General features: G+C 38.3%; 1 protein-coding gene across 1 annotated transcript in view; it reads left to right on the top strand.

Moving 5' to 3' along the window:
• MYLK (myosin light chain kinase) overlaps nt 1–21,067 on the top strand; it is a 220,034-nt gene that overhangs the window by 158,807 nt on the left and 40,160 nt on the right. The window contains exons 19-21 of the mRNA XM_074593871.1: nt 11,541–11,591; nt 13,190–13,317; nt 16,681–16,834. Of these exons, the coding sequence (XP_074449972.1) occupies nt 11,541–11,591; nt 13,190–13,317; nt 16,681–16,834 (333 nt within the window). The remainder of the gene's footprint in view (nt 1–11,540; nt 11,592–13,189; nt 13,318–16,680; nt 16,835–21,067) is intronic.

Below are 21,067 nucleotides of genomic sequence, written 5' to 3'. Positions count from 1 at the left end.
CCTTATTTCCCTTTTTAAAAATCGGAGTTACGTTTCCCCTTTTCCAGTCAGTGGGAACTTCACCACACTTCACAACTTCTCAAATACGATGGAGAACAGCCCAGCAACTTCATCTGCCAGTTCCCTGAGGACCCGTGAGTGAATTTCATCAGGTCCCATGGCCTTGTACACCTTCAGGTACCTTAGGTGGTCTCGAACCTCGTCTTCTCCTTACAGCGGGCAGATCCTCATTAACCCAGTCCCTGCCTTTGCCTTCTGTGACTTGGTGGTGTGGCTAGAGTGGCTGGTGAAGACTGAGGCAAAAAAGTCATTGAGCATCTCATCCTTAAATTTTGTTTCAAGTCTAAATGCTTTACTAGCTGAAATAGCTAGAAATTCCCATGTTTGCTAGTCTGCATACATGCATTTGCTTAAGGAAACATAACGGTAAAGGCAGCACGATAGTGTCATTTTAGAAATTCCTAATACCACTACTGCTTTTGAAATTAAGTATCCATGGGATACAAATATCTGTTAAATCAAACACTGGAGTTTGAAAGTTGTCTAAGATGTCCATTATGTGAGTTACTAAAAAAAAGCTGTAAAGATAGGCTCTAATGGAAACATGAAATATTTTATCCATCTCTCTCAAAGAAAACAAAAAAAGAAAGAAACTATAATCTGATTTTCCAGCATGGAACACTTTCAGCAGGACTCAGTGCAGTTTTGTACTGACTGATGATCACAGGTAATAATTGTGCTTCTGGAACTGTGGACTTACACACAGCGACGCCTTGGGCCACTGCTATTTCTGAACTGCTGGCTGAGCATTGTAACTCCCTCCGGCCAGTCATGTGGGGGTGTGGGAAGGGTCGCACCGACATGCTCCACCTCTGCACCTGAGCTTCAAATGCTGTAAATAGCAGCAATTAAGAACAATCATTTTGTTCTTGAACATCAAAAGAAAATAAAGTTTTAACGCCATTTAAAGCTCCACAGAATAGTGTTTTGAATAACGTTTTCTATACACACAAACACATACATTTCTGATCCTCCCAGCAGTGTTATCAATTGCAGCTTTCCCAGGAGAAAGCGTGAGTTGGGAACTAGGTCTAAATACGCGGATACGTGACCTGATCCACATCCTGCTGAAATCACTGCTTGTTTTGCTGTTGATTTTAGTGGAAATTGGACATAGGGAGCGAAACAGAAGCTAGTAACTCTGGCTTCAGAAATGATTGGAAAAAGAAGGTTGAAATAATAGTGAATAGTTTTCTTAAGATTGTTCCATGGCATATTATATCTGTGTTTAAAGTTGCTGAACTTCTCATAAGCTCTTTTTCCAAAATACCTTTAAAACATCTTTCCTGTTACACTGAAAACACCAAGGTAACCAGAGACAATGTTAGGAAGCTGGGCTTTTGAAGAGCTTTTGGAAACCTTTGGAAAAATACTTATTTAATTTTAAAAGGATTTGGCTGCAGAGATTCCACAGGTGTTTTTTAACATCTCAGCCTCAGTCTCAAAGGACTGTGGGTATTTGCCTGAAATGAGTATTGTATTTGTACGTTTGTCAGCGGCAAAATATACAAAAGTGATACAGTAGACTTCACAGTTTAAATTGAAACTGAAATCCCTTTCAGATGTAGAGATTTTAAAGTTCCTTACCTGAAAGAGAATGGGTTTTAACAAGTCAGATATTCGTGAATCTTCACTGTATTTCTCTCTAAAAGAAGGTTAATAAACAATGACACTGAAATAAGATGTCACAATCTAGTAAGGAGATAAATTTTTACTCTGATCTCTTCTAGTCTTGCCACATACCAACAGTCCTAATGGCAAGTAGAGTCTAAGGGATGATATTGAAGAAATAGAGAACAAAAATTCCTAATAAACCCAATGAATAAATTCTGAATTTTGAAAAGTGAATTCAGTCACAGCAGTATATACTGTATGGGGTACAGAAGCTATATACTCTGTCACATGGCAAGGGGGTTGGAACTAGATGATCTTTAAGGTCCCTTCTAACCCGAACCATTCTATGATTCTATTAGTCTATGGTTTTTAGAAATACTTCTCAGGGGAAAAAATTCTTATTTTCCATTTTCTGTAAGAAAGTGCAAGTCAAATTTCATGGTTAACAGCTATGTCAACCTTTTCTCCCTTCAGAAAAATTCTAAGTGATCGTTGGTTTTTGCCCTAGTTAGATACCTACAGGAAAGTAATTAACTTTTAGTTCCTGAAAACAAAGATCAATAGATTTCTTTTTGTGAAAAAGGACAAATGCTCTCAGTATGTTAATCTGTAGAATTTGTCTCACTGTGAGAATAGTTGCTGACCCAGGTCATTTGACTACTCATTCTGACAACGTTATTTTATTACTGGAAGCTTGGGGTTTGTAAGCTATGGAAATCCAATAGTAAGTAAAATTTTGGGCATTATCTCTTTTGTAATGCAATTTATACTAGACTCTGGTTTAAAATAAGCAGTTATTTCCAGAAAAAAATCTGTGAAGGCATCTTTGTAGCATTCGGTGTTTGACAATGTCTCTGAATGGATGCTTGCAGTGTTTACGTGCAAAAAGATTGCTCCCATGCGAACGAATTGGGAAAATTATGATGCTTTTACTTACAATTAGTATTCTGTTACGACCCTGCAAAATGCAACTCCGTAATGATAAATAGAATAAATAATAATTTTTCAGAGAATAACAAACAGATTCAGGTTTGAATCTGAGTGAAATCAACCCTGAGGAAGAATGGAGGAAGGACACCTTTTTATGTTGGAATTGGTTCATTCTTCACTGACTGTACTGACTTAGGCTTTGTCACTTGTGTCTTTGCTGGGGGGATGTGAGATGCTACTGAGCTAGAATAATAAGGTGTTATGTTTCTTCTGCACAAATATAAAAGACTAGAAGAGGCAGTGGAAAATTGGAACCTTTTATTATTTATCATACTGCATACTCCATGCTATGCCAGAACAATCAGTGGATAATATAAGGGTCTCGTAGTTTGACATAACCGTGCAATAGAAGTAGAAAGCTAAAAATTCTCACCACTTGGACATTTCTCTAGGGAGCTTTGAAAACACCTGCTGTAAAGGGATTTGAACACCCAAGACCCCTTGAAATTAGAAGTTACTTCAAATTAGGCTTAAAGGCAATTTCTTATTTAAATTACCAAGGCTGCCTGCAAAATCTTCAGTCCCTTTAAATAAACGTTTTTTGGCCCAAGAGACTGCGGAAAAAAATCAAAGTACTGCTTGAAATTTTTATGAGTAAATAAGGATTTGATGGTTTATAAATAAATAACCTCTTTTTTAAAAAATCTATTACTACTCCACACTTCCTAAAATTTTGTCCTCCTTAATGTGTGTTATGCTGAGGACCAAAACAGCAGTAAATCATACCTTGAGCAATTAGGCCAAGATCACGCATTCATTTGCAGGCCTAGAACCCAACTTTTTTGATCCTCAATCTTGTGAATAGTTTGAATGCCACATCCAAAACACCGTAGATTTTTTTTAAACTGACATCCCAAAAATTTACATAAAACATGAGTTTTCCAAAAGGCAGATTTTTTTTTCCAAAGATCTACTGGGAGAAAAGGCATATTACAACTGTTAGATGCTATTTCTTAAACTTCACCAGGGCTGAGCAGAGCAACATAACTTTACTATAGTAGGAAGAAACTTTTATCCCAGTCGTTGCTACTGAGGAAAGAATTGGCTTTAATGCTTCACAAAATAACCCTCCTAAATCTAAGCATTGGATTCAAGTGTTTGGAAAGAAAGGCCCGCTGTTTTTTGTAGGGCTAATTCACAGCACTACTTCCAGTAAATATTAAGAAATGGCAACTATCACCTGTCATAATCAGAGGTATGAAAACCTAACAGGATATCCTGGATTCCCTCATCTGAGTAATACACTTGTTAAAGCCGCTGTTCTCATATTCAACCCACTACGTTGAAGGGATGACCCAGCACAGTTTGATTGCACACATATAAGTTCTTCTGCTCCGTTAAAAATAAAGTTACATCAAAGAAAGCAACTTCCTCCACACACCTTCAAGTAAAGGGGCCCAAAATAAATTACTTAGCCGTATTTGATATCTTACTGATATCAATCTTTTATATCTGCTACTATATAAAATCTGTTTGATTTCCTGTCAAACACATTTTTGGTTAAGTAATGATGCATTCTCTTGCTGACAGTTGTTAATAAAATGTCACCACTGACATTGTCCAGATCAAATCCTCTAGAAGGCTGCACTGTGATCTTCCCAGATCTGATTTCTCAACATTGTTGGTACTTGAATGCAAGGCTGAGCAGCGTGTCACAAACGTAAATATGTCAGACAGGACTCCTTATCATTTTATATATTCTTCTCCACAGTGGGTGGGATTCTAAGCATTTTAATTACCATGGAAAAATTATGAGTCAGTGGCCAAGTAATTAGCACGCAGTTCTGTTATTTACTCTTCAATAAACAATCTTGTCAGAGAACCCAAGTCAACAAGCACCATTTTAAGAAAATGTCATTAAAACAGTAAACTTCATGTGTCCAACTTAGATAATACATTACAACATCAGTAAACACTTCCAAGTTTTTTCTCAATTTCCACTCTGTTGTATAATATGAAACACGGCACTGATGAATATAAAAAACCTTTCAAAATCTTCCTTTTATGTCAGATTGTTTTGTTCTCAGTATAAAACTTGCCACTTTCTAAGGGAAGAGCTCAGTTACTGAGGAAGTCAATAATCAGGTCAGAGATACTCTTTTAATTGCAGAAATAAGAGCACAGTGTAGCAGCTGTGATCTGGTGACTGGGCTGCTGCTGTCCTCTTTGGTCCCTGGGATAGTCTGAGATGCTTTTAAGGGTCAATGAGGTTATTCAAACCAGTTCTCACAGCCTAATTCATTTCCCAGAAGGTCCATGCTGCTCTACGCCTGTGTGTTGCAAGAACCACCAAGACATTGTCTCCACAGTGAGTGCAAGTACTGAGTGTGTTGGAACAATGTGAGTTAGATTGCCAGGGAAGCTTCTGACCAAACTTTTTCAAGGAAAAAAAAAATAATCTTTTTTCTAAGAGAAGCTGAAACTTCCTCTTTTAGTATATGTAAATAAAATTGCCATGAGCTATTTTTAAGACCTAGGTATGATTTCTTTGAAACTGTGAATAATGAAAGGTGCTGACTTCATGCCTCAGCACTGGGGTCCAAGGGTAAATAGCCGTGGTGCGAGGCCAACCAAATTAGCTGAAGTAAAAAGGCAATGTAAGTTTTAACTTCGTGACTCTGAAGGTTCTTTGACTCCACAGATGAAAAGAAATTTCAGTTACTGTACGTGTAAAGAGTGCAATGGAGAAACACTAATTTGTTGTGTAAATCACTTCTCCTTGATGCCCTGTTAGTGCCGTTTAGCTGATGCCAGGTATGCATTTTGAATCTTTGCCAGGTTACTTTACAGCTCGCACCATACTGACATTTTCTGAGCTAATGTTGGCACGGAACAGTATTTTCCATGTGTTTTTCATAAAGTCCATCCTACATAGCTGTATGTTGACAGAAGAAGACAGAAATGTTTATTGACTGTCTCATGCAGAGAAAAATGACTACAGTTTTTGCAACGTGGCCTTGAACGGAAGAGGTGCCATGCACCTATAATTCCCAGTTAAGTTATTGACTAGAAATTGCAAATCTAAGGCATGTAATAGAAGCATTGACCAAAGTTTATCCTCTATAAAACAGGAACCTAAATCCATTGGCTTAATTAATGTGCAAAAGCACGTAACACCTAGCTGTTCCCACTGAAATAATTTGGAGCTCCTGAATGTCCAAATGACCCGACAGTATTTTCCTACTTAATAGGCTGGGTAGCAGGCTAGTCACCTAGTTGAGACAGCTATTCCTACACACTTGGGCACAGCATTTTAACATCTAATTGTAGCTGTTCTCACAGGACATGAGAAATATGAAAATTAAATCTATATTTTGGAAATTGACATTGTTGTCTTGCTCCCACCAGAGCTTTTAGTGGAATTCACGTGACCTGGGTTGTTTGTCAGCTCTATTTGATATTGGATCACTTCTGCACTGCTCAGATTTGCTTTAATTGCAGAAATTGCTCAAGCACTGTGCTGTGAAACTGCTATGGAATTGTTTTTTCCTCCAGCCAAGCTGTTTTAAAATATTGAGTTACTTTCAGCGTACGATGTAGTATTATTGAAGTTCTGAGTGTGCTAGTATATGCTAGCTCTCTCTGGACTGGAATGCAAGAGTGAGTATTTCCTGGATTTTTATTTTTATTTTGAGAAAGAGGAGGCTGGATTCTTTTCAATTAGAGGACAATCTCCACATGATTTAGAAACTAAATATGGGATGTTGCAACAAAATGACAGTTGTTTTTAGTGAAAAAAAAAAGGCTATTAAAAACTGTTCTGAAACACGCAAACTAAAATAACTGACTTGTATGGCATTTAGTTTTCTAATTTCTGCTTGTCGTCAGATTTAAGATGGAGTTGCTTTCTATTGTATTGTATTTAGATAATAAATAGTTATTTGGAAACAGTATGAGGAATTTACTCTTTGAGAAGCACTGAAGCGGAACTCTTTAAGCTTTCAAACCTTGATGAAGTGTTCAGGCTACTGGTGCTCATGCATTGTCACTGTCATTTTTCTCTGTAGGAATTAGCATAGGTTCATAAATGTATGAATAAATTAGTAAGTAATGATGTGTTGTCTTTTTGTACTGCAATTGTAGCCATCACCTCTCTTCGATTTCACCTTGTCTGGGCTAAGTAATACCTATAATGAGTTTTTTACCATCGAGGAAGTCTGTGACAGAAGCAAGTATAGAACTGAATAATTCATTGCCTTGACTACAAGGCCAAGTGTTTTATTTTTTCTGTAGTTTTAGGTGTCAGTCACTCCATGCTTTCCAGAATAGCAGTGAGTAGTGAAGCTTTACAGACAACAGTCACCTTTGATTCAGACCCTGATATCTATCCCCAGAAGGGTCTGAAGGAGGTTACACTGTGATTCATTTACATGTGGTAGAGAGAGACTTCATAATGTCACATCCCACACGTCTGAAGTATTCAAGTGAGATGGGGAAGAAGGAGCAGAGATGTGAATCTGGGTTTTCCATCTCCTGTTCTTGTTACCATGATATGTGACACGTTACAGATATGACTTCTTTTTTCAGTTTCTCTTAAAGGAAACTCTGAACAAAAGCAATTTGATTCCTCTCAGAAGCTGAAATCCTGAAAAGTTTTGCATGAGGGGAAAATGCTTTCCTATGTGACTATAATATTAGAGTACGTTATTAGCCCTTCTCCTATCCTTAGCTAAAATGAGGGAAACGTCTTGCTCCTTATGTTAATGGAGTTAGGTATTTACTGGACTTGTTTACCTGGTGCTGAAATCCATCACTATAGAAGACATGCACGTAATTTTAGGCATGTCCCTCAAGGAAGATAGTAGGAATTATGGACTGGTTGGAAATGCTATCTTGAGTACTGATGTTTTTCTCAGACTGTAAGAGTTTTATTTCATGCTTTATGAAAGCAAGTTGTGCAGAGAGACATTGCAGGGGAGGGCTATGCCTATTTTTAGTAAAATTCCAAAAAAGGGAAACAAAAAAGAAAGACGGAGGCTTCTGAATATATCTGCTCTCACGAATTCAACATCAGGGCGAAGAACGGCACAACCAAATGTCCCACAGTTATCAGCCTGCATGGCATCTTTCCCTTTTTTAGTTTATGTCTGTCCCCCCACCCCAGACACAAGCTCTCTAAGAGGCAAACCTGCCTATAAAGTTATGTAAATACCAGCCTTATAATGTTTACATTAAGTTGTTTCTAGAAGGGAGATTCATTTAAGGAGAGAATATTATGTCCTTTTTCTTCCAGGCTGGTTTTCAGTTTCACCCGGTTTCAATGTAAATATGAAAAGAGAGACAAACTGTCTTTTTTTAAAAAGCAGCAGAGGCAGACTTGAACTAACATTTCCGAGCGGCTCAAATATTTTAATGAAAACAATCATTTGACCTTGTCAACTTTGGGTAATCTTATTAGATTTTTTTTTTCACTAACTGTCTCCAGCAGCTTTTGAAACAAAAGTTGCGTTTCAAAAAGATGCCTGAGATGAGCTGGTATTCTTTAGGAAGATCTAAGAACAGTGGAGTGTACGCTATTAGCCAACGAAGTCAGCTTCAGAGACCCAGAGGCGCATCCTTGAACTTACCCCCTCCCATGCTGCCCCTGCCTTTCATTTCTGCTCAGGGCTATTTGTGTCTGCAAAACAGGATATTCAGCCAGACCTTCCAGCAACCCTTTGCAATCTGCATGGTTTGATGAAGTCCAGCAACAGTCTGTATGTCCCCAGTTAAGTGAATGTAATGCCTTGGTGGGTAAAAACTAAAAATTTAAGGTTTTATGTTTGCGTATAAAAAGTGGTACACTATCTGAATGAGGTGATGGGTTCCTATTCTTTGCTTTACTGCTCTGTAAGTCTTCATTTTGGTAAGAACCTTTTAAACTGCCTTAAGCATAGCCCTTAGTTATTCCAGGGCCAGGAGGGACACTATGCCTTTATTCCACTTACAGGGTAAATGCAATACCTGGTGGTTCATTATACATCCTGGCCTGTATAGAAACATTATTCTTTAACAGTGATGAATTGAATGTCACTGACTGTAGTGGTTGTGCATGAACACATTATGGTATTGGGGTACCTTTCGTGATGAACTGATGGTAGGCAGAGAAAAGTGAGAGGGGTATTTGGGTATATAGATATCCATCTGTACAAAGGCAGAGAATGACAGTCAGGAGGAAAAAAACTTGAGTATTAAGAGTTAGAATGAAACATGAACATCTGAAGAGTGTGATGACTCCACCAGCACCTTGCTTGTTAACTAAGGTACTGCAATAAATATACAATGTAGGCCAAGAGGGGACAGCTGAGTGAAAATCATGCTGGGTTAAGGAATTTGCTTTTCCTCCTATTTGTCTGCAGTGACATTTCTGAAAAATTGCAATAGTATCTGCAACCCAACATGGCACTTGACAAATGGTGCTTTTTCCTCATCATTGTGCTCTTTGTTCACATCAGGCTTAATGGAGTGTGGAAATAATCAAATTCATGTCATGCTTTAGCTTCTATTAAAAACCGTTATAGTTCTGAGGAGATACCCAACAGCTATTTCATTCTTGGTTTAGAGAAGAGCAGAGAATCTGATGACAAATGCAGCACATGTACACACACACACACACAAATATTTACATGTTTTGAAATCATATAACCGAGTTACTTTGCATGGGATTATGCATCTAACGAATAACTAATGGATTACTTCCATTAATAGGGATGTTTAACAGCAGATGATAGGCCAGACTCTACAGCCCTGCCAGCTGGCACCTGATCATATACTTAGTTTCATCCATGTTGCTATGACTATAGCCTGAAGTAAACAAGAGTTTCAGCTCAGGATGTGACCATAAAATGACAAAGAAGAAAGCTGCTTTGAAAACACCACTTACTGCTCATATAGCTTGGGCAGGAAAGGGTAGCTGGCAATATGTTTGCTGTCACTTACTACAGCAGCCAGAGTACATGTCAGTCTGTTTGTGGCCCGGAAAGTAATGGGTCCCTTGAATGAGCAGTCGTGCTCTTTGAAGGCCTCCATTTAAACAGGGTTAAACCCACATGGAAAACATGGCAGGACAGATACCTAGCTCATGCCCTGGTGGTCCAGTTATACTAGGATAAACACCTCACGAGTACTAATCTAAACCTTTAATAGTTCTGTTGAGCTGACAGTCATAGAAGAAAGGCTTATTTGGGAGGTATCCAACTATTCTTTTTTGACTCAGCCATGAGTACTGCAAGAATATCTTACCTCTCCAGGACTGTGTTTCTAGTTCCAACAAAATCAATGAAGACAGAGCGTATAAAAGATAAACGTACTTTCAGAGAAAATTACTATGAAATAGAAGTTTACAAAAATAAGGTGGCAACAGCTTTTCTATATTCAGTGCATAGCGAAATATTCCCCAGAATGAACTGAATAAACACCGGTGTTGACAGCTAAACCATTATATGTTTATTAAAGCAGTTAGTCATGTAACAACCTGTAGCACATCAGTTACTATCTCCAGTGACTCTAAAACTTAAAATCAATCTTCACATCCATCTGTTGCTTGAGCTATAACGTGAGACTTCCATAGTGAGTTCACAACTCACGGCTCCTTATTCATGAGGCATCAGGTGATGTGTTCCCTGGGTATCACGCCCAGCTTGTAGTTTGCTGTAGCAAAGGGGGTTAAAATAAAAGACTCTTTATTGGTTTGGTGGATTTTTGAGGATTTTTTTTTGCTGCTCGGTCTCTTGCTACTTTGAAGTAACTTAAGTAAACAATGAACCAAAAAATTCAAATCTTTTGAGGCTGTTATGGCTATCACTAGGCACCTAGTGCCAGATATTCAAAAGCACTTAGCAGATACTGCCTCTGTTGGAGGCAATAATATCTTAAAATCCAGACTGCTTCAATCAAGCTGCCTACTTGAGCATAAGAAAATAAGAAATGTTCTTTCACAGCAGAGGCCATCCTCTGACAAGGATGCTTAGGACAGCAGATAAAAAGAGAGTGCTCTAAAAGGAATGAACCCCTCCACTTCTGGAATTCAGTGGTTTGAAGGCATCCAGACTGTTACCTTTAATGGCCGCCACTAGACCTAACTCCTATGAATTTGTCCTTTTGAACCTCTTTATGTTTTTGTCTTGCAAAACATTACTTGTCTGTGAACCTAGCTTATGCATGCTATATTTAAAAATAATTCTTTTATTTCTTTTCTGCCCACTGCCCATTTAATTGTGTGGCCCCTTGTTTTTGTTTTATGAAAAATAAGTAGTAGTCATTTTCTACCTACCTATCTTATCTACTTATTTTCTACCTTCCGTTCACAATATGTAGAACATTGTCTTCCCAATATTTATGTGCTCAGGTTTCAAATTCTGTTTGGAACCTTTATTTTGTGAATATAGCAACAAGTTATCCCTGCCTAGGGAAGAGGATGAGGCAGAGGGGTGATACTAGTGTTTACTGCCTGTATATCACTGTTTCTTTGCTAGCTCACAAGTGGTATAAGTAGTATGTGGTATTAAGTACCTGACTTTTAATTGACCTCATTCAACATTGATTATGCTGGAAATGTGAGCAGAAATTCAGTATGAGATTGATCTTGGACCGGTGTTTTCACCTCAGTTAAACTGCTATAAGGAATAGAGTATGACAGAGTATGGGAGACGTGTAGTAGATTGCTTTGGTTCTTTTAGAAGTTCCAGCTTCAACTGAATGTTCTGAAGATCATTAAGGATAATAAAAGTGTTTTTAAAAAGTATTTTTAATTCTTGAGTTTAATATGCTGAAAGAACAAATTAGATTTTCAACTGCCAACAAAGCATTGCTACAGATGTAAGCTTTGCAGTTAACCTGGTACCTTCCAAACATCACCTTGGAATTAACTTCTTTTTTTAAATTTTTTTATTAACTAGGTGAAGCAACAGTGAAGAAGAAACCAGCTCCAAAGACTCCTCCAAAAGCAGGTAATTTGTTGCATGTGTCATCCTGTAAGAATAAATAATAAACCAATACAGTTTTAAAGAACAGACTCCACATTTCTAGTTACAGCTGTTTGCCTACTAAATTTGTTTGCATATGTGAGTATGAAGTTCCATGAGGAGAAAAGTGGAAAGTAAAGCCCATTTTTCAAACTTGTTCATAAGGTTACATTGCGCTAAGACTTAAATTAAAAGCCTGCAAAAAAGTTACTATCTAATAAACTATAGCAAGGTCCTCCCAAATGTCGGCAGTAGTGTTGTAACAACACACCGTAGCCTTCAGTGAAGAGATTTTTCTGTGTAACACAAAATGCCACCTCTGCACGAGTAGCTACCACAGAGAAGTTGGTAGATTCTACATTCCCTCATAACTGGCATTATGGTAACCTGTGTTTGCACTCTCCTAGGCAAAGCTATCTATGTTTGAAGTTAACCAGAATGTTCCTTTATAGGAACCTGCTTTCAGTGTCTTAAAACCTTGTCAGACTTTTAAACTGTTCAAGCTTTTTTCTTTGTCAGATGTGTCCCTCAGTTTCCTTCAGATATTTCAAAACAAAAACACTTTTCAAAGAACAAGTCTAGGGAAAAAAACCCACAACACTTTGTTTTAATTACATTGAAAAAGAAAAAAAAAAGAACTTTTTTTCATGCCCAGTAGCCCTGTGCTTTGGACAAGAATGTTAAATTTGGCAGTGAGGTCATTCTAATGTTAGAGAATGCCTTTTACTGTTTTGCTCCTGTAAAGCAAACAGAGCAAGTTTCACCCTGGAGTTGTCTGGGCTGTGATAGCTCTGGCATGTGTCCCTAGTAGCTACCAGGGGCCTGGCACACGCAGCATCACAACCGAGTTGGGAAGTAGCACTATTAGCAAAAGACATGTTCTGCCATCTATTGATACTCAAGCAGTGAGAGGGAAGAGGAGGAGAAATACCTGATCCAGACATGGAGGAGTATGAATGGGACTGCAAGATTTAAAAGAAGCACTGTAATACACAAACAAAAGGATCTGTCATTGCTCACGAGAAAATTGAGTGTGGTGGAGAAAGACATTGATTTCCTTTCTTGTCTCTCTGATAGATGTCCCACATGGTGTTTACCTGGCTACTGAAGCCAGAATCTTCATAGGCAGGTGTCCAGTCTAAAATTTTTCTGAATGCTGTTGATGATATTAGGGAACAGGTTTGCAGACCCCTCAGCCCACGCAAATTGATATGAAGTTAGCTGGAGCCATTCTGCAAAAATACAAAGAGCAAAAGAAAAAAGACGTTTTTCTGAAAAACCCAACACAAAATTTCACAAGCCATATATTTGGAATTGGTGGTAGGTCTTAACACTTTTGGCCTTTGGATTTCTGTACCTTGGTCTTGCATGACCAAACTTCTGATGGATAGATTGTTATTGCTTCACTACAGTAGAATTAACAATGTCCACAGAATTGTTTAATTGCAAGAAACAGATAACTGCTAATCAGGATTTCAAATGCTGCTCTGAAACTGTTGAGCTGAGAAACGTATGGTTTGAAATTTAAGAAAAACAGAAAGTAGAGTCACCTAAAGAGATTTATCTTTTTTTTTTTCCATCAGCTGCTCCTCCTCAGATTACTCAGTTCCCAGAAGACAGAAAAGTCCGTGCGGGTGAATCAGTGGAACTGTTTGCCAAGGTGGTAGGAACGGCACCCATAACTTGCACCTGGATGAAATTCCGTAAGCAGGTAAATTGTTTTCTGGTCTGTTTTAACGATCATTGAAAAAGTAGAGCTGGAAAGGAACTCCAATGACCCATCTTGTCCATCTCCCTTTCCCAGGAACTGGCAAAGTCCATGTCATTCCTGCCAGATGTTTTCCTCACCTCTGATGAAAACATTGCAATGATGAAGATTTCACAACCTCCATTAGCAACATACCACAGTGCTTAAATATCCATGGAGTGAGAATCTTTTTCCAAATTCCAAACCCAAATCTTTCTTGCTACAGTTTAAACCTGTTACTGTGTGTCCCCTCCTATAACAAATGACTGTTCCTTTGAGAAAAGCCTTATATAGTTCATGTGAAAGCTATAGGTATCTGAAAAGTATCTGTCACAGGAAACATTTCTCTCCTTCAAAAATAACCTCTTCTTCATTGATGCTTAGTCCAAAGTTATGTGCCATTTAAGAAGCTTGGGTGAAATGTCTTACAACACAAATGTCACCATGCAGCAGTTATGCTGCCGTGAGTGCCCTCAGCCTTAGGTTTAAAGTTCCTTCCATTTGAATTAATTTCCTTGAACTGTATTGCATGCGTCCATAAGGGCAGTTTCTAAAGAGAGCTGCTTTAGCGAACATAAAACCACTTTAAATCAACCCAATATGCAAGTACAAACTGAAAGATGATGTGCCATGTTAGGATCAAGCAAGTATAAATATGTACTGTAGCTGCTATTCTGTTTATTTAATTCTGAACTCATTATGCTCTCTATAGAACATAAATAAAAACATCTCCTAGTACAAGTTTAGACTCTAAATCCAGATGTGTCAGCATTTAATTGAAAGAATTCAAAACAGTGTCCTGGTGCAAAGGGTATTCCAATATCCATCTTTGTTAACCCCAAATAACCTCTTACTTTAGGGGAAAGGATGTTTTTTTTTCATGAACTCCTATATTTTCTTAAAATTCTTTAGCTTCAAGACTGGGGTTAAAAAGTAGCCTATTCATTTCTAAAAAATAGGTCTCAGAAGCTCCACTGACATTCAGTGTTCTGTTTTGCTGAGCTCTATCTTAACACGTGGGTAAAATGTGCCCCTCAAAAGTGAGTCCCTGGTTTGTGCAGAATTCTGAGTTCATTGTTGAATACAACAAACCTGTTTACATAGAGTTCAAGGCCATTTTTATATGCAAAATCTATGTTAGTAACAGAGACCAGCAGCTCATAATACCCATACCAGATCCATAATCTGTGGTTCCACACCATTGTTTTTCCTTTGTAAAGTGCGATTTTTTCCATCGTTATACTTTCTTCCTTAGTTATCCACTATGAGACATTCTAAAGATTTCAAAAATCATACATTAAAATGACATATAAATTTTTAAATGGTTAATTATGGCAGGTGAATGAGAAAAGAAAAAGCTTTGAGGAAGGTTAATAAACACTGTAGGAGGACAAGTGAGGGCAGAGGTCTTTCATTTGTTAAATTAAATGGGGAGCCAGTTACTATGGACTGTGCTGCACATTAGTTTGCTTTCTTTTTCACTTACACTTCACCATACGTTTTTTTATTCTTGGACTTCTTCCTCTTCTATAAATGCGGCTGATTTCAACTCTATTCCATTCCCAGTCTGAAAAGTGAAAATCACCCAAGCGTTCTTACAATTTTCCTAGGGGCTATTTGTAGTAGTTATTTGAGCAGACCCAGTACGTGGTGAGTTGTAATTTCAGCCCTGCCACTGTATGCTGCAGGGTGCAGGGGGGACTTGTCCTCTCCATGTTCCTTCCTCCCATTCCCTCAGGTTCAAGATAGTCACAGTGGCCTCTCACAGGTATATTCTGGACAAATATCTTTCGCTTGAAGAACGTGAATGTCACAAAGTTGTGACCCATGCTTCTGCACATGATAGCAGTCTGGTGGAGGGATGCTGGAACTGTGCTCAGCTAAAAAGGGGAAAGTCTTTGAAAGCCTCTTTGTTAGTTGAGAAACAAAATCCATCATGTAGCATTGCCGATTGTTGGAGCTTCTTAATTATGACCAGTGACTTTTTTTTGGGAACAAAGGGGTCCGGCTTCCTGTTCCCCACAACCATTGCAAGCTACTAAGCATCCTTTCAGGGCTTTCCCTGCATAACACAGATCTAGTCTACTAGACTGAGCTTTTTATTACTATTACCCTTTGTCTAATTCTAATGAAGCAAAACCTATAAGCCAGGGTATAATCTCAAAAGAATAAAGTATGGGGGCAGGGAGGAGCAACTTTCAGTATAATTTAAACTGTAATCTTACATAATCCCATTTGCTAACTTTCTATTCAAGTTACTGTAGGAGCATCTTTCTCAGGTTACTTTTGGGCATATAGCAATGCATGTGTTCTGTCTCAGTTGAGGAGAAAGCAGGGCAAGTCCCGCTCTTAGCCTTGTAATTTCTTATTCTCTGAATATATGAAACAGGAGAAGGCAAACTAAATAGCCTTCATTTTTAATGAAATTCTGAGAATGAGTTGGAAGAGCCACTTATCTAAGAAGGAAGTGGTGGGAGGAAGAAGGGCATTGACATTATGTTGTCTGTTTCATAAGAACACAGTGTACGGCTTCTATAATTGCAGTGTAGCATTATGAGGTTTTTAAAGAATCTGTCATGTCTCAAACTAATACTGATTAAAATCTAAGTCTCCTTGGCCATTTATGCTATGATAGCTTTGTTTCAATTAAAAACTAGTTCATAATATGTCTGCAGTATTCAGCTGAGATTTTGATTTTTGCCTCTGCAGAAAATGAAAATGCTACAGGAAAGCTAAATTTGCTCTTTGTATGTCTCTCTGCACAGCTGTAGCATTACATCTCCATTTCAGGCAACATCATCGTCAATTGTTCAAACCCAGGAAACTGTTACTCTGATTTATGTGGAAGTACAGAATAAGGCTGGTTAAGACAAGAGGGTATTTTACCCTCACAGCTATGGATGATTTGCACATTGGGCCTGTAAAGGAGAATGGCAAATGAATTAGGGAATTTAGAGCTAAACCCTTGTTCTACTGTGGTCTCTGTGAGATATGTGAGACCAAATATGTTCTTTTCCCAATTACACAGTTTTCACTTTCAACCTGTCAAAGAGGAGTTAGAAAGTGAAACTCCTGTTCCTCAGTGGAGTCCGATCAACACCAATGCTCCCTGTTGCCTTTGCAGGACTGGAGCCATAATAATGTTCCATTGCATTTCTAGATTTTTGTGTTGATTACACTCTTTACCAGCTGCGCATATTCACTGCTGTAATTGAGTTATCTGCAGATAACACTCAAAATGATAACTGTGTATTGTAATTTGAGCTCTTTCAGATATGAAGACATTTATCCCATAAGATCTTTATTTTTTTCTTTTGAATTTGGCAGATTGAAGAAAATGAGTATATTAAAATTGAGAATGCTGAAAACAGCAGCAAGCTAACAATATCATCAACAAAGCAGGAACATTGTGGATGTTACACCCTAGTTGTAGAGAACAAACTTGGCAGCAGACAAGCACAAGTCAACCTTACAGTTGTTGGTAAGTCCATAATAATGTTTCAGATATATACTCTTTCTTCAGACATCACTCTACATTTGCCTTATACACAATAATATGCAAAAAATTAAATAAGATAATCAGATCAGTTAAGCAGACTGAAATGAAAAACTAGTACTTTAAAAGATATCTGGACTGGACCGTGACATTGTAGTAAGGATTATAAGCAAGTTCAGTAGGGCTACACTGTGTTTTATTTTGAAAAATTACTAATTACAGATGGAGGTACAAAATAGCCCAGTCTTTAAAAAAAACAAACACAAGAGACAAACAGCTCATGACTCCATTTTTTGGTTAGATACCACTTCTTTTTCCCATTTAATGTTTGCAGCATCCAGATGTTTGCTAGACTGCAGATTTTAAAACTGTTAGTTCAGGAAAGATTGAGGTGGTTTCTATTAGACTGTAAATTTGAAAACATCCCGTTGCTTGGGGGAAGGAGATTTTATCCATTTAATTGAAATTCCTACCATTGTCTACTGTTTTATAGTGACAGAAAAGAGAGAATAAAGGCATTCTTTTTTGAATATGGGGCCCTTCGTATATGGGCTTTTACAGACGTGTATTTTAAACCTTCAAACCGCCTTGTCAGATGACACATTCCGGCCATCAAGTTTCTCGTAACAGGAACAACAGCAGTGGACAACTGCAAAAAGTTGTAGACTGGTAGACAGTTGCAGCATGTTTGCAGATAAAAGGGCAGCCTAGATCTGAACCAGCTAGCTTGAGTATCAGACAAAATATAGAGCTGTGACATCTAGCTCTGAAAAGGCTAATGAACCCCTTGGTGTGGATACACAGCAAATGGTTTCCAGGGAAATCTAAGGAAATTCTACAAGCAAAGAGGGTGATATGATTAAAACATTTGTCTGTGGGAGAAGTCTGTATCTAGGCTCTGCTATCTGTGGCCTGAAGAGGAGTTTTGATACAAGGCAGGGGAGGGCAGATCTTGCCCAGACATTTGGACGAATTCTAGTTCAACCAGCAAGGCTGCATCCTCATCACACACTCATAACTGCATTGGCTCTGCTGTCCTAACAGATATGTGGGCTAGGGAGCAAGTAAAGAAATGCAGGTATAAGGCCAAAGATGAACATCTGACTCCAATGAAATCAATGGCAAAATATATTAACTCAAGTTGGACTGGAAATTGATTCCAGCAATCCAGTGAATAACATACAGAGTTTAATGACTAGAATCACACTTTCAAGTCCAATATCCACTGCTAAAGAACGAATGTCCCTCAGTTGCGTATTGCTGTACATATTGTCAATAGAGGCCTCCTGATTATTTAAATTAATTCCTTTCATCTAATCTGTGGCTTTTGTTGCAGTTAAGAGATAACTGAATGAACGAGTATAAATATCAATTAGATTTCAGCAACGTGCCAAAGAATTCAAGAATAGAAGAAAATAGAATAAGTATTTTTCACATGGTGCATATATAAATTGTACTACCCCTTCCAACAGTGGGTTGTGCAGGTCAGAAGTATAGCAAAATAAACACCATGAAAAATTGGTCCTCAAATAATCATCATATACGTTGTTCTGGATACAGCTTTCGGCTCCAAAGGCCCAAGGCAGCTGATTAGCAGCTAGAAGAATGGCAGGGGATTAATCACTCTTCATATTTCCCTTTTTTTCACTCTTTCCTAAGCAATTGCTGCAGGCTGCTAACTGCAGCAGGTTATTGGGCAAGATGGATTTTTTTTTAGCTGAACTAGGACAATAATTCTATTATCTTGTCATGGTGTGAGCTTTGACTCATTATTACATAAGTCACTGGTTTATATCCTTTGGAGTTAATTGGTTTGAAAGTCTTTGAATTCTATAACCTTATAAAGCTACATCTCACCATCCTGCTTTGCTTTTCCATAAGAAATGTGCCAGAGAACAGTGGTATTCCCAGAGATGCTTTTGCGACAGTTGGGTGAAGAATCCTTACAATGTGCTGGAGTTTGCCATGCATTTTGGCTGATGACAAGCTATCTGTTTCCAACTGAAAAGAATAAATTCCCTCTTGTAAAATTGCCAAGCTCTTCAGTGAGACATCTCGCTGATGTCAGCACTGCCAAAGGCATGACAAAGCCTCAAGATTCTTCGTTTTCTTCACATGCATTTTAAGGCCAGATTCTTCCATCTGGATACTTAAAAATGTGGGAAAAGGGAGCAAAAATGTCTTCTTTCTAGGAAGTGGGTTAGAATCTCACTACTGAGATAAAATCCTTCACCCTGTTTGCACCTTCAAAGGTGTTAAATATTCATGCAAGTTGGAACGTCATTTTCCCCAAAGCCTGCTCCAATCAAAATAGGGAAACTGTACTTCTCTAAATATGCAATGTATGAGACCTCTTAGTCTACCAAAACTCATCTTTAGTCTTAAAATTCCCCCTTTCCATTCTCTGTGCTCCATCCAAAGTACTGGGAAGAAACTTGCCCTCCCTGCCCTGACCCCACGTTTATAACAAGCGTTTGTGGAGTAAGACCAGCTCTGTTTGCCTCAGCCATTTATAATAAGGCTCTAAACTCTGTGTGAGCTGCCTCCCTGTGAGCTTACCAATAAAAGGCACATCTACGTGTATGCTGTGTGCTCAAAGCACTGCTGACTGACCACAGTCCACAACTGAGTCTTGAATGTATTGAGGGAAGCTACAAATAGAGAACATCTGCTCTCTGGAGCAGCATGTCTGAGCCAACCTGGAGCTATGTTTCTCAAAGAGGTAGCTAACAGGCTTGTCTGTTCTGAATTTTAGCAAATCAAAGGCGTTTGTTAAACTATGAAATGAAATAAATAAGGAAATAGTCTCCTTATGACCATGTGGGTTGCAAAGTCTTCATGCTGATGGGCAAGCTTCTCATGTGAAAGATTCCAATAAGGATTTCCCAAATTAAATTTGGGCTCTAACACATGCCAGGGAGCAGGTGTCCCAGAAAAGTTATGCAGTCTCCATCCTTGGAGGTATTCAAGTTCAGACTGGATAAGCATCTGAACAATCTGCTCTGACCTTATAGCTGATCCTGCTTTGAGCAGAAGGTCTAAAGACCTTCCTAAGGATATTTAAGATTTTGGTTTTATGCTTTCAGTTGTCAAAGACCTTTCATCACAAAAAATAACATTATTGACTTGCCTCCAGCCAGAGGGCAAAGGAGTACGCTTATCTGCCAGGATTCAAATCAGAAATGATCCCGCTATGATTTAAACCCTGAATCCTAGACTGTAAACTATAGCTGGGTATGATTATTATAAATTATTTTTAATAATGAGTTTCAGGGAAAAAATCTACCCTGCATGTCTTTGAATTTGTCTCCTAAAGTCTTACATTTAACTGCTCACACTGTCAGGATCAGACTTCAACTGCAAGCTTAACTGAACTGAGCCGGGGTTCTGGCACTTAAAGAGTTTGAATAGTATATGATTTGATGCAGTTTGGGCCACAGGAAAAGACACTTTCGAAAGAAACCCAACTTCATTCTGAGAATTCTTTTTCCTTTACGATTTTAATGAATATCAATGAACAAAATGCCCATTACACTCAGCCTCCAGTGTGAGCTGTTTGCAGTCCACACACCGGATGCGCAGATATGTAGTCAAGTTAGAGGACACATTTTTAATTGATAGGCAGTGCAGTGTGGTGATGGGTACACAGCACTGAGCCACAAGGACTGAGTCTTGAGTTTCACATTGCTTCATTGGGTAACTTTGTCTGTATAAGCACTAATAAATAATACTGGGAGACCTGCAGTAGAAGCGAGACATCCAAGTCAAGCAATGTCTTCTTTTAAAGGGTTGACTGGTCACAACATGTCCATGTGAGCTTTTCTCTATTGTTATGATTAGCTCTCTTAAATAAGCAATTTCATTAGCTCAGTATCTCTCTAGGGAGATTTTGCAACATGTTTCTGCTCCAAAACCAAAATGGCCTGATGTGGGACTGAGCTAATGATTTACCGCAGACACTGTGTCAGATTAAAGTGGACTTCTGTTGCCAAAGCTATATTAAATGAGCTACTGATGAGCTTAGTGTAAGACGGGACTGATTTAGGCAAAGCAGAGCCCTCACTCTACAGTGATAACAAGGAATAGTCATTCCTTTCATGCCATTTATTAGATGTATATGGGTAAATTTATCAAATTTCTGGTTCTGAACTTTTTAGCTGTGTGACAGGAATACTCCAATCTGTAACAACTTTTGAAGAAGGAACTTGGTTTTCATAC

This window comes from Larus michahellis, chromosome 7, assembly GCF_964199755.1.
Source record: "Larus michahellis chromosome 7, bLarMic1.1, whole genome shotgun sequence".
NCBI lineage: Eukaryota > Metazoa > Chordata > Aves > Charadriiformes > Laridae > Larus > Larus michahellis.
Note: the sequence above shows the minus strand (reverse complement) of the source record. Positions and strands in the feature narration are given on the sequence as shown.